The 14298-nt window shown below is 38.2% G+C and overlaps 1 protein-coding gene across 1 annotated transcript; it reads right to left on the bottom strand.

The window, feature by feature from the left end:
• Positions 1 to 6819: 6819 nt before the first annotated feature.
• On the bottom strand, positions 6820 to 7764 carry LOC131901312 (olfactory receptor 51V1-like). Its single transcript, XM_059252511.1, has one exon. It carries the CDS (start codon positions 7762 to 7764, stop codon positions 6820 to 6822), a length of 945 nt encoding a protein of 314 aa, XP_059108494.1.
• Between the last annotated feature and the right edge of the window lie 6534 nt (positions 7765 to 14298).

The following is a 14298-nucleotide window of genomic DNA, read 5'->3' as shown; positions in this document are numbered from 1 at the left end:
ATACAAAAAGATTACTTATTTTCTAATTTTTCTTCAATTGTCTTTTTTCCTTTTATTGAAAATAAATTTTATGCCTCACATAATATATCTTGATTTCAGTTTCCCCTTCCTCTACTCCTCCCAGTTTCCTCCATTTTCCCTCTCATCCAGATCCATCCCCTTTCTGTCTCTCACTAGAAAACAGACTTCTAAAGAAAAATAATAAAATAAAATAGGATGAAACAAAAACTATCAAATCAGAATTGCACAAAATGAACAAACAGAAGGAAAAGAGCCCAAAGAAGACATAAGAATCAGAGACCCACTGGTTCACACACTCAGGAATCCCATAAAACACTAAACTGGAAGCCATAATGTATATGCAAAGGACCTTAGGGTAAAAAGAGAGAAGCAAAAAATATATAAATAAAATTTATTTTAAATTTTAAAATTAATAAGTTAATTTTGGGGAGGGGAGAAAGCCCTGATGCAGAATTATGAGACAAGGAATCACCAATGATGCCACTGAGTCAGTTTTCTGTTGCCCATCTACTGATGCTCATGCTGCCTACTCTTAAGATTAGTTTGTTTCCCTAGTGAGACTGTCTTGGAGAAAACTTACCTTTCCTAAAGACTATGGATGTTGAAGATTTCTTTAAGGGCTTCCCAGCCATTTGTTTTTCCTCTTTTGAGAATTCTCTGCTTAAACCTGATCTTTTGTGTACAGTAAAAGTTCTAGTTTTGTGTTATTATGGGATTTCTGTGTGTGTGTGTGAAGGTGCGTGTCTCCATGGCTATATGTGTTTCTTGCACACTTTTCCATTGGCTCTTTTGTCTTATTTGTTTGTTTTTTTCCTATTTAGGTTTGTGTGTTTGGGTTTTAGCTTATTTTTTTAGATGCCTGTTTATTTTCTAATGAGAGAAAAAGAAAAACTGTGGATTTGGATGGGAGGGGAGGTGGGAAGATCTTGGAGGAGTTGAAGGAGGGGAAATTTTGATCAGAATATATTATATTAAAATTATTTTCAATAAAAGAATGAGAGTCCTCAAAATTAATAAAATAAGACCAAAGGGGTCAATGGGAATACTCAAGCAACTCAGGGTATTTCCAAAGCTGTTGGTTGCTCTCCACAAACTGAGGGCAAGATTCTATTGCTGAAAACAACACCCACACAAATCACTGAAAATGGAGAAGTTGAACTGGTGCCAAACTAGAGCCTTCACCTCTACTGTACTATTCATGGTACTGGGATGCTACCAAAGTAGAAAGGTAAACACCAACCCAACTTACAAACCCTTCAGTCTACAATGGTGACCTGCTTACAACACGTGCTGGTGGAATAGTGGCACAAAGCTTGGGAGAATAACTAACTAATATATGACTGATATAAGGCCCACTCCATGATATGAACCCATAGCTGACACTACTGTTCTGCTAAAGAAATGTTGCAATAAAATGGCTCCTAATGACATTCCACAATACTCAAAATCAATGTCTTAATCAGCCTTCCTCAAAGAAGATTGCTCCTACAGTAGATGAGAACAAATACAGAAACCCACAGCTGGACAATGTGCAGAGAAAGAGACATTGAAACAGTCAGTCTTAAATGGGATGTCTCCATCAAATGTGTCCCCTCAGGATTCAGGGAACCCTGGGGAAGATGAGGTAGAAAGACTGTAAGAGTCAGAGTGGGTAGAGGACACCAAGGAAACAAAACCTCCTAAACATAATAAGATTGATGTGCACATATACTCACAAAGACTGTGGTAGCATAACAGGACCTTCATGTTTCTGGGCCAGAAGGGGTCCCAGCATTGAAATGGAAGTGAACACAAGCCCTCAGTCCCAAACCAGAAGCTATCTACAATTAATAAGAGCTTGCAAAGGAAAAATTATTTTTCTCTAACAAAGCCTTACTAGGTATACAAGCCACCATTAAGAATAGACTCCATGCCCAGGCAACACAAAATAAATTCAATGGCATTATTAGAAACCCTTTTTCTTATAATGATTTGTCAGGGCTTCTTTTTTTTTCAATTATGAGTCTTAATGCTTGTAGTACTGGGGTCCTAATGCTCTCAGTTTTCTTTTTAATCTCCTTCATATGAACAAGCACCTTCTACCAAACCTTCCAAATCATCCTGTTAAGTCCCAGATCTAAAGGAACAGTTCCAAACAATCATAAACCAATTCCTCACTCTGGGAGAAAAAAACTTTCCTGTTTTGATTTCCATTAAGGAGGAACAGGTTTCTATACCTCCGGAATGTGGCTGTCAGGAGGAAAATATAAACGTATTAGGAGAGAGAAAAACACAAGAGGAAGATACTCAGGCAGTCCTCAAGGCCTGAATCAGAAGTCCTAAGCCTAAGGGCTCTAACTCAGGATGTTCCACCTTAGTGGCTGATTCTCAGGCCCTCTGTGCCTACTGTGACTGGGATCCCTGACTTATACTATCAGGATTGGAATTCTTATGTGTCACCTACCACATTATTCTGTGTTGGACCCCTCCATTCTCAGTTGTTATCAAAGCTAAGTGAATATGAACTATTATTTGAGTTGTGAAGGTATTTTGGCTTATAGATATTCTTGATGTCATCTTCAGGGTCTTGGTTTCAATTACATGTTTTGGGGTCTAATTGAAATTGTCATTGCATAAAAATGCATCAGCACAATGTCTCCTGAGAGGAAGCTAACAGCAAGAGATAGTAACACTCTTTTCCCAAATGGATGTCTGAGGATCTGTCCCATACATGTACTCCCAAGATATGCTGGAGCAGTGATGGAGTAAAAGGATCATCTAGCATGTTGTGTCAAAGAAAAAGGACAAGAGTCTCTGGTATTCTCCTCTTTCACAAGATATAAAGGGACCATACAGTCCATCATGGCACTTAGACAAAACACAGATCATGGCAATAGCTTCCTCTGAAGTTGCCAGTAGTAGCTATTGTCGGTGCAGACATTGAGAAATGACTCTTTAAGCAAGGCTGCTGAACACAAATGTCAGAGAGGAGAAGGTAAGTCAGGTTTCAGGGTTTAGAATAAAACCCAAGAATATGTCTCTGAGTCAAACCAAGAGAAAACAACCAGATGAAATCTTGAAGAAAGAAAAAACTCTAGAGTAAAGATGCAAGATGAGATTCTTCTGTTGGAGTCCATCACATAAAACTTAGTCAAAAGGTTCCCTTTTGCTCCAACAAACCTCACAAACTCAACAACTCATGTTTTACTGCCAGTGATGAAGAATGAGCATGGGTGCAGTAGGCTGAGACTCCAGAGGGAAGCAATCCTCTGACATAGATAGCCAACTTCTGATTGAAGGAGAAGTAATTTGCCTAGTGTCAATTATGCTACAGCAAACAGATGGCTTCCTTTCTATTCAGTTGCATTAACTGAACTTTAAGTAGGTCAGCAGTGTAGACAACAATTGGCAGGAGACACAGCAAAGGAAAACTCCACAATAGAAAGCAAAAATGTCTACACTTTATGTTTCAGTATTAAGTGAACACATTACTGTTGAAGACTCTGGTATAACATAAGTAAAGAGAGATCCAATAAATAGTGCTTTATATGAACATATACATTTGCATCAATATACTACTTGAAATTCTTCCTACTATACTGAATACCTGTTAAGTGAAAATACACAAAGAGGTCTTCATTTACCATGGTCTCCTATTCCTTGTTCTCCCTCTCTGGTAAAGATACCCCCACAATAGACTGCTGGCAATGGTCGAGAGACAGCCCCAACTGACCTACTCTGGTGATGGGATGGCCAAACACCCTAATTGTTGTTCTAGAAACCCCATCCAACGACTGAGGGATCTGGATGCAAAGATCCATGGCTAGGCCCCAGGTGGAGCTCCAGGAGTCTAATTAGTGAGAAAGAGGAGGGTTTATATGAGTGAAAATTGTTGAAACCAAGGTTGGATAAAGCACAGGGACAAATAGCCAAACAAATGGAAACACATGAACTATGAACCAATGGCTAAGGGGCCCCCAATTGGATCAGGCCCTCTGAATGGGTGAGGCAGTTGATTGGCTTGATCTGTTCGGGAGGCATCCAGGCAGTGGGACTGGGTCCTGTGCTCATTGCATGAGTTGGCTGTTTGAAACCTGGGACTTATGCAGGGTCGCTTGGCTCGGCCTGGAAGGAGGGGACTGGACTTGCCTGGACTGAGTCTACCAGGTTGATCTCAGTCCTGGGGGAGGCTTTGCCCTGGAGGAGGTGGGAATGGGGATGGGCTGGGGGGAAGGAGAGAGGGGCGGGAGGGGGGAGAACAAGGGAATCTGTGGCTGCTATGTAGAACTGAATTGTATTGTAAAATAAAATAAAATAAAAAAAGTATTTCAAAAAAAAAAGAAAGAAAATACACAAAGAGAAAATTGTAAGACTAGTAGCTTTGGTAAACATGCTACTTTGAAAACAAATTAACTCCCTATTGTTTATTAGCATTTACAATCCATTTATTTCCATCTCTTCCAGAAATTAAATGCTTATGAATCATCGCAGAGATTTTCTCATTGAGTATATGATAAAGAGTTTGATATATAGTGGGTATCTGAAAAATATTAGCTAATGGCAATTTTAAAGGGAATTTTATTAATTTTTAGTATGGTAGTTGTAGTATTAATAATAGAAAAGATATAAAAATCAGAATAAGCTCACATTGAGCCCTGTGGATCTACCTCTCTAAATATATGAATATATAGGGGGAAATTAAAGCATATCTTTATCAAAATCATAAAGATGAATAAAATATAGATTGGCATGTGAAAGGAAATGTTTTTTTCTTTACTAGTGCAATGGAATATTAAGAGAAAATTGAATTTTTAAAATATAAAACACTAAACAGCAATATTAAGAAAAACCTCAAAAGGACAATTGAATAAAAAATAATTCATGCAAGTAAAGACAGCTAGTCTGATTACATTTATATGGTGATTCACAATGAGAAATCCACAGGATAGAAATGAGATACCTAATGGTCAGGAACTTGAGTTTGTGGAAGCTAATGAACCCAGGAGACTTACAACACTGGTATTATGTGCTATATTTTCATTTTTGTAGTGGCTACATCACTATAAGTATCTTTCAAAGTTCACCACAACATAAATTCCATCTAACAAGGATGAATTACTGTTGATGATTATGCCACAATAAACACACCACTAAAGATCAGTTAAATTAAGTACAATCTGTTAATAATATTTGAATGAAATTTACACAAGTAGGGTCTTTTGTAACTTTTCTTCTATAGACCATATATTTTATTTATTTATTTATTTATTTACTTATTTGTTTGTTTGAATATTATTGTATGTATGAGAGTGTTTGCTTACATGTATATAAGGGTACTGTATACATGGATGGTGCCCATAGAGGCCAGAATATAACATTGGATGCCCAAGAACTGGAGTTAAAAGATGTGAGGCATTGTGTCAGTGCTGGGAACAAAACTCAGGTCAACTGGCAAGTACTCTTAACTTCTGAGCCATCTCTCCAGTGTCTTTTCTATATATTTTACATTGGTCAACTATCCATTTAACAATTCTTTTAAATAAGGAAAATGGAAAGTAGGAAATAATCAGGATTTTCCTGATAATAAAACAATGCATGCGAAACTCATCACAAAAATGTTCCCTAAAATCTGACATTTTTTCACTCCTTTGGCATTTCAAAATCAAATTATACAAAATAAAATACTATCTATATAAAACACTGCTGGATATATTACATTAGAAACATATAAACATTTTAAGAGTATATACATTAAACTTTGAGATGTATACTAAGTTAATATCTTATAAACATTTTAATGAAAAATAATCAGGGCACTTTATTGAAATACACAAATTTTCAATGAAATGAGACAAAGATATGAATTAAAGATAAATTTTTCAAGTCACTCATATCTTCCTCCTTTCACAGTCACTATTATGTCACTATTACATACTGGTAAATATGATAATTACAAATGTCTGTCTGTTCTACTCTGCCACTTACTATGATTTAAGCATGGACTGACAGTTCCAGCCTTCTTACTATTCATATGACAGATTTAGGCAGATATTTGGATGGAGATACACCAACTGAAGGATATTTATTGGGTTTTATTGTATTATGTTTCAACTGATTAAAATGGCCATTCTCTCCAAATGGAGAGATGGCTCAGCTATCAGCAGGCATGTCCAGCTACTCAGAACCTCCTGGAACTCCAGCTTCAGGGAGACCTGATGATGATGGCATCAGTAGGTACCTGTACTCATGTGAGCATATCCTACCACACAAATATATATAATTAAAAATAACATTAATCTTATTTTAACAATCCCAACCTCTTCATGACACTCACTCATTACAATGTCATTTGAATAAACTGTGAAGCAGAGATGAATGAATGAATATGTTCATGCTAATGAATATGTTCCCTGGAGTAATAAGAGTGGTAAAAATATAATTTAGTAATTTCATGAAGTGATATATTCATAAAAATTTACTTTTGACTGAATAACAAGAATAAACGCATCCTAAACCCATTGGCCACAGTACAGGAAGAAATTTCCTAGTCAAACTCATCATGAATTAAAACAAACTCTTCTACTAACATAATTGTCAGCACATTATAAGTTCACATTCTGATTTATATAATGGCCATAAATGTTATATAAGTCAATGCCAATGATTCATGCTGGCTGTGGTAAAAAGTAGGAGGAAGTATTTGTAAAATGTAAATTGTCAATAAAAGATGAGTTCATTAATCAAGTTTCAGGTCATGAGAGTCCTCCTTTGTGAATGTACTTCTTTCCTTTTAAACAAAATCACTATGGCCCAGAGGACTTAGGTTCCATTCAAGGAAAACAGTCTCTGGATTCTCACTCGTATCTGTTGAGTCTTGATACTGTATATAATGGGGTTTATCAAGGGTGGGAAAAGGATGTAGATGTTGCCCATGAGGACCTGAACCAGTGGAGAGAGGTGCTTCCCAAAGCGGTGAACCATGGTCAGACCAATGATGGGGATGTAGAAAACCAAAACAGCAGAGATGTGAGATACACAAGTCTGCAAGGACTTGATTCTCTCCTCCTGGGAAGCAATGGATAGAACTGTGTGTAGGATCATCACATAGGAGGCAAGAATGAGCACGGCATCCAACAATAGGGTGCAAATTACCAGAGCCAGAGCATAGAAGCTGTTGAAGCGGATATCTGAACATGCCATTCGAATTAAGTCTTGGTGCAGGCAGAAAGAGTGAGAGAGGAAATGAGGCCGGCAGTAATTTAAGAACTTCAAGCGGATGATGACTGGAGGAATGAGCATAGAGCTCCTACATACGATGGCCACTCCGATTTTCACTACTTTGTCATTGGTTAGAATAGAGGAATAGCGTAGAGGGTTGCAAATGGCAATGTAGCGGTCAAAGGACATGGCAAGGAGGACAGAGGACTCCATGAAGGACAAACCATGAATGAAATAAGACTGTGCAATGCAGACATCAAGGCTGATCTCTTGAATAAAGCCCCAAAGGATGCCCAGGACCGTGTTGATAGTGGACAGACCCATGCACAGATCTGTGAGGGCTAACATGGCCAGGAAATAGAACATGGGCTGGTGCAGGCTTGGCTCAGTCCGGATCACATGCAACACCATGCTGTTTCCCAGGAACACTGTCACATAGATGATGGAGAAGGGGACAGAGATCCAGAGGTAATAAATCTCTAAACCAGGGAAACCAGTCAAAGCAAACCCAGAGCTACTGGAGTTCATGACAGAGAGAGCAGACATTGTTAGAAGATTGAAAATATCTGTGGAAAGATTTTGTCAATCACATGACTTTCCAATGCTATAATTTCTAGTAATGTCTACCAGCTGTTTAGAGGAAAACAAAATATGATATAACTTCCCTAAATAGCAAGATACATACATGATCCTTTGTTGTTTATCATCAGAAAAACCTGTTGTCTCAACACATACCTTTCAGTGCTCCTGTTGAGGGATGCCAGGAAGCCTGGGAGTTTTATGCAGGATCAGCAAAACCCATGGGCTCATGGGATTTAGATCCTGGGAGAGTCTGCTGGGAGTGTGCTCAGTCCCAAAAAAGGACAGTGTTCTGTCACTCATTTGTTCTGACCCTCAGGAGAGTTCTCCTCTCTGGTGTGACATCTGGGCCTTTTCTTTCTTCCAAGGTTCAAATGACCATGACAGACCTGGACTGTTTAAAGTAATGTATCTTTTAATAACATAAACAATTATGTATCAGAAGTGAGAAGTATTAGTAGAAATTGAAATTTTTGGCACTTTCTAACACTATCAGATTTTTAAATTATTCATCTATGTAAAATTTACTTCACTTTTTTTTTTATTTTTTAAGCAACTCTTCTCTGTATGGGACTTTTTAAATTTTTATTTATCTTTTTAAATTTTATAATTTAATTTAATTTTACATATCAGCCACAGATTCCCTTGTTCTCCCCCATCCCGGAGAGCCCCCCCCACCCCCCGCCCCCGGCTTCCCACCAGCTAACCCCACATTCCCATCTCCTCCAGGGCAAAGACTCCCCTGGGGATTGAGTTCAACCTGGTAGATTCAGTCCAGGCAGGTCCAGTCCCCTCCTCCCAGCCTGAGCCAAGTGTCCCTGTATAAGCCCCAGGTTCCAAACAGCCAGCTCATGCACTGAGGACAGGTCCTGGTCCCACTGCCTGGATGCCTCCAAAACAGATCAAGCTAATCAACTGTCTCACTTATCCAGAGGGCCTGATCCAGTTGGGGGCTCCTCAGCTATTGGTTCATAGTTCATGTGTTTCCATTAGTTTGGCTTTTTGTCCTTGTGCTTTTTCCAATCTTGGTCTCAACAATTCTCGCTCATACAAGCCCTCCTCTTTCTCGAAAATTAGACTCCTGGAGCTCCATCTGGGGCCTGGCCGTGGATCTCTGCATCTGCTTCCATCAGTCATTGGATGAGAGTTCTAGCAGGACAATTAAGGTGTTTGGCCATCCTATCACCAGAGTAGGTCAGTTTGGGCTTTCTCTCCACCATTGCCAGTAGTCTATTGTGGAGGTATCTTTGTGGATTTCTGTGGGCCTCTCTAGCACTTTGCTTCTTCCTATTCCCATGGGGTCTTCATTTATCATGGTCTCTTATTCCTTGTTCTCCCTCTCTGTTCTTGATCCAGCTGGGATCTCCCGCTCCCCTAAGCTCTCTTTCCCTCGACCCTCACCCTTCATTACCCCCACTCACGTCCAGGTTGTTCATATAGATCTCATCCATTTCTCTGTCATTGGGTGATGCTTGTGTCTTTCTTGGGGTCCTGTTTTCTAGGTAGCCTCCCTGGAGTTGTGAGTAGCAGTCTAGTCATCTTTGTTTTACATCTAGTATCCTCCTTTGAGTGAGTACATACCATGTTTGTCTTTCTGAGTCTGGGTTACCTCACTCAGGATGATTTTTTCTAGGTCCATCCATTTGCCTGCAAACCTCATGATGTCATTGTTTTTCTCTGCTGAGTAGTACTCCATTGTGTATATGTGCCATATTTTCTTTATCCATTCTTCAGTTGAAGGGCATCTAGGTTGTATCCAGGTTCTGGCTATTACAAACAATGCTGATATGAACATAGCTGAACAAGTGCTCTTGTGGTATGATTGAGCATTCCTTGGATATATGCCCAAGAGTGGTATAGCTGGGTCTTGGGGGAGATTGATTCCCAATTTTCTAAGAAAGGACCTTATTGATTCCCAAAGTGGCTGTACAAGCTTGTATTCCCACCATCAGTGGAAGAGAGTTCCCCTAGCTCCACATCCTCTCCAGCATAAGCTGTCTTCAGTGTTTTTGATCTTAGCCATTCTGACAGGTGTTAGGTGGTATCTCAGAGTCGTTTTGATTTGCATTTCCCTGATGATTAGGGATGTTGAGCAATTCCTTAGATGTCTGTCAGCTATTTGAGCTTCCTCTGTTGAGAATTTTTGCCTTTTCCGAATATCATGGTATTTTCATTTGTTAATTTTTCACATATAGGATAACATAATTGGCCCAAATTATAAAATTTATATTTTGAGGCAAATATTTAGCTGTGTCTTTATTATTTGTTTATGAACAAAATACATATATTCATAAAATAATGCAACCAAAATAGAAAACAAAACAACAACAACAATGAAAACACTAGTTTGTTTCTGGCCTTCTGCATATATTTGTCTCCCATATTAACTACAGAGAAGAGCATGCATGCATACAATTATTAGGTTATGCATGTTTATGAATTAGGATACATGCTATTTTTGACTATGAAGTCTACTAAATCATTGCAATTAGAAAAATAATTTAAGGTTTCAAAGTACAATAGAAGCTCGAAAGAAGAAAAGATTTCTATGTTTGTGAAATTAAAAACTTTCCAAGAGTTTAATGATTGGAATTTTTTGAACAAGTTCAGTATTGTGTGTGTGTGTGTGTGTGTGTGTGTGTGTGTGTGTATTTGAGGCAGGGTTTCTCTCTATGTAACTCTGACTTTCCTGGAACTCACTCTGTATTTCAGGCTGGCCTCCAACTTACAAAGATCCACCTGCTTCTGCCTCCAAGTGCTGGGATTAAAGATGTAAGCCACATCACCCAGCTAATATTTTTAAATAGTAAGAAAAATTTAAATCTTATATTCACCTGGGTTGCTTTTACCCTCAGGATAAATCTCAACTTCTAAATACAATAAAAATGAAAACTAACCCTCAAGTATATTTATATATTCTCTTAACAGAGATCTAGTCAAAATATCAGTGACAAATGCAATGTTTTTTTTTCAGCTATAAATCCAAGTTATTATGCTTGTAAAAATAGTCTAAAAGAAGCCAAAATTACTCAATGGAAAAAAGAAAGCATCTTCAACAAATGGTGTTGGCTTAACTGGGTGTTGGCATGTAGAATAATGCAAATAGATCTATATCTATTGTCCTGCACAAACCTCAAGTCCAAGTGGATGAAAGATCTCAACATAAACCCAGTTACATTGTTTCTGATAGAAGGGAAAGTGGGAAGTAGCCTTGAATGCATTGGCAGAGGAGACTAATTCCTGAATATAACACCAGTAGCACAGACACTGAGATCAACAATTAATAAATGGGACGGCTTGAAACTGAAAAGCTTCTGTAAGGCAAAGGACACTGTCAATAAGAAAAAATAAAAAACAGCAGTCTATAGATTGGGTAAAGGTCTTCAACAACCCCACCCCACAGAGGCCTGATTTCCAAAATACATAAAGAACTCAAGAAACTAGACATTGAAATACCAAATGATCCTATTTAAAAAATGGAGTACAGATTTAACCAGAGAATTCTCAACAAAAGAATCTCAAGTGGCTAAAATACACTTGAATTGTTCAACATCCTCAGTCATCAGGGAAATACAAATCAAAACAACTCTGAGGTACCATCTTACACCTGTCAGAATGGCTAAGATTGAAAACACTAATGACAGCTTGTATTGGAGTGGGTGTGGTAAGAGAATAAACTTGGACAGCCAATTCAGAAATAGATATGGTGGTTTCTCAGAAAAATGGCAATCAATCTACCCCAAGACCCAGCTATACTAATCTTGGCCATATACCCAAAGAATGCTCAACTAAGTTCATAACAGCATTATTCACAATAGCCGGAACCTGGAACAACCTAGATGCCCCTCAACTGAAGAATGGATAAGGAAAACTTGGTATATTTATACAATGGAGTAATTACTCAGCTGTAAAAAAAAAAAAAAAAAAAAAAAAAAATGACATCATGAAATTTGCAGGCAAATGAACATAACTAGGAAAAAAATCATCCTGAGTGAGGTAACTCAGACTCAGAAAGACAAACATGGTATGTACTCACTCATCAGTAGATATCAGCTGTACTGTAAAGGACAACTACAATCCCCAGCCCCAGAGAGGCTAGGTAACAATGAAGGCCCAAAGAGGGATTTGTGAATTTCCCTGGGAAGGGGAAATAGAAGATATCTTCTGTGTAAATTGGGAGCTGGGGCAAGGGAGAATGGGGGGATAGGAATATGAGGACAAGAGTAGGGCGGGTTGGGTGCTGGATGAAGTGGGAGAGTAATGAAAGAGATGTCTTGATTGGGAGGGAGGCATTTCAGGGTTGGGAGAAACCTGGTGCCAGCTAGAGTCCCAATAATCCACAAGGAAGAACCCAGCTAAGACTTCTAGCCATAGTGGAGAGAGTGCCTGAACTGGCCTTTGCCAGTAATCAGATTGGTAACTCCCCTAATTGCCATCAGAGAGGCCTTCATCTAGTAACTGATGGAAATAGATGCAAAGATCCACAGCCAAGCACTATGCCAAGCTCCTGAAGTCCTGCTGAAGAAAGGGAGGAGAGATTGTAAGACCAGGGAAGTCAAGGGCCTGACAGGGGAACCCACAAAGACGGATGATTTGAGCTCATGGACCCTAGACCAATAGTTAGGGAGCCTGTTTGGGACCAACCTAGGCCCTCTGCATATGTGACAGTTGTGTAGCTTGGTCTGTTTGTGGGGCTCCTAGCAGTGAGATCAAGAACTGTTCCTGGCGCTTGAGCTGGCTTTTGGAAATCTATTCCCCATGCTGGTTGCCTTGCCCAGCCTTTATATTGGGCAGTTGGGTGGGGTGGGGTGGGAGGTGGAGGTAGGGGTTGGGGGTTGGGGGTGGGATGCTTGGTTTTGCCTCAACTAAGATATGCCATGCTTTGTTTATGTCCATGGGAGGCCTGCCCCTTTTTGAATGGAGAAGGAGGAATGGATGGGGAGGGCGGTAGAGGAGTTGTAGGGGACAGGAGGGAAAGGGAGGATAGGAGGGAAGGAAAACTGTGGTCAGTATGTAAAATAAATGAAAATTTTAATTAATAATAAAAGAGATCTAGTAGATAAAAAAATTACAAGGATTTTTCAAATTATTTTGCTATAATAAAAGCAGAGCAAACATATGTTGCACAATAAGAAACAAAACAAAAGATATGCTCTTAGCTTGCTTACTTAATTGAGACATGATAAAAATACACAATCAAGATGGGTCTGTATCTTAGTTTAAGCTTGCTTCAAACATTTCTACCTGTTTTTAATAATTAGCCTACACACACATGCATACAAATAATTGTATACTAGTTGGAGAATTTGTTCTTTTAGGCTTGCCTGTGCCTTGTTATGTTAATATTTGGAGAATTGTCATCTGTTGTGGGGATCACAAACACACAACCTTGAGGAGGTGGTGCTCAGTGTCCAGTTTTTACCTTTGGACCATCTTGCCTTGACAGGGCTGGCTCTGATTTCACCCTGCCTAAATCTTTTCCTTTTGAGTATTAGTTTTGTCAAATGTCCTATCATCTTGTCACAACTTTGTTTAAAAGATTGAACATGATTTTGACTTTCTTACTAAAAATGTGGCTTCCTCTAAAAAATTTTTAGATAGTCTAAAGTATGAGAGAAAAATTCCACCATTTTCTGTGAAGCTTTTTCCATACATCAGTGGAAGCATCAATCTTTCCTTCTTGTGATGTTTTATTCATGTTCCTAACAGAAATGTAATTCTATAGGGTACAGGCATCTGTCAGGACAGCATGTCTTTTCCATACATTGTAAACTCTTTTGTTTTGATGGAGTTTGTATTTATTTCTACCCAAATAAAATGAACAACGGAAGTGTATCTGTAACGCTGAACAACTATATCAATTAGAGTACTACCATAATATTTTATTTTAAGGTCTTATATTTTCTGGGTCAGACATCTTTATAAAAATATTAGTCATTTTATATTTATATTAATTTTAAATAGAATACCCCAAATACATTTGTAATGATGTCTACAAATTTCTCAACAAATTATCAATATGTCTACCAATTTGATCCATAAATTCCACTTCTTAATTGACATTAGCAGTAAAGAAATTTAGATCTCAAAAAGTTATTTTTACTTGCATTTTTCTACAGCGGTATTTTCAACAGCCATAACATGGAAGTACCAGGTTTTCACTACAGAGAAATTGATAAAGAAAATAATGTATCCCAAAATATTTAATGTTATCCAGGCTTAGAACAGAAAATATTGCCCTGTGTGTCATCATGAACGGCACAGAATTCATTGTGCTAAGTTGAGTAAACCAGGTAAAGAAAGATAAATGTTCCTTGGTATCATTTAAATTTTGAATCATACAATATTTAGTTTGGGGAAAAGGAGGTTAAAGTGGCTGTGAATGGAGGTTGTAGAATAAAGAAATTTGAAAAATGTTTTTAAAAGTTAATACTTTCAAGCAATGTGTAACATCCTAACTATAGTTATTAAAATGTATATTATACAATGAAAATTACATGA

This window comes from Peromyscus eremicus, chromosome 1, assembly GCF_949786415.1.
Source record: "Peromyscus eremicus chromosome 1, PerEre_H2_v1, whole genome shotgun sequence".
Classification (NCBI taxonomy): Eukaryota; Metazoa; Chordata; class Mammalia; order Rodentia; family Cricetidae; genus Peromyscus; species Peromyscus eremicus.
This window is presented reverse-complemented; position numbering and strand designations above follow the sequence as displayed.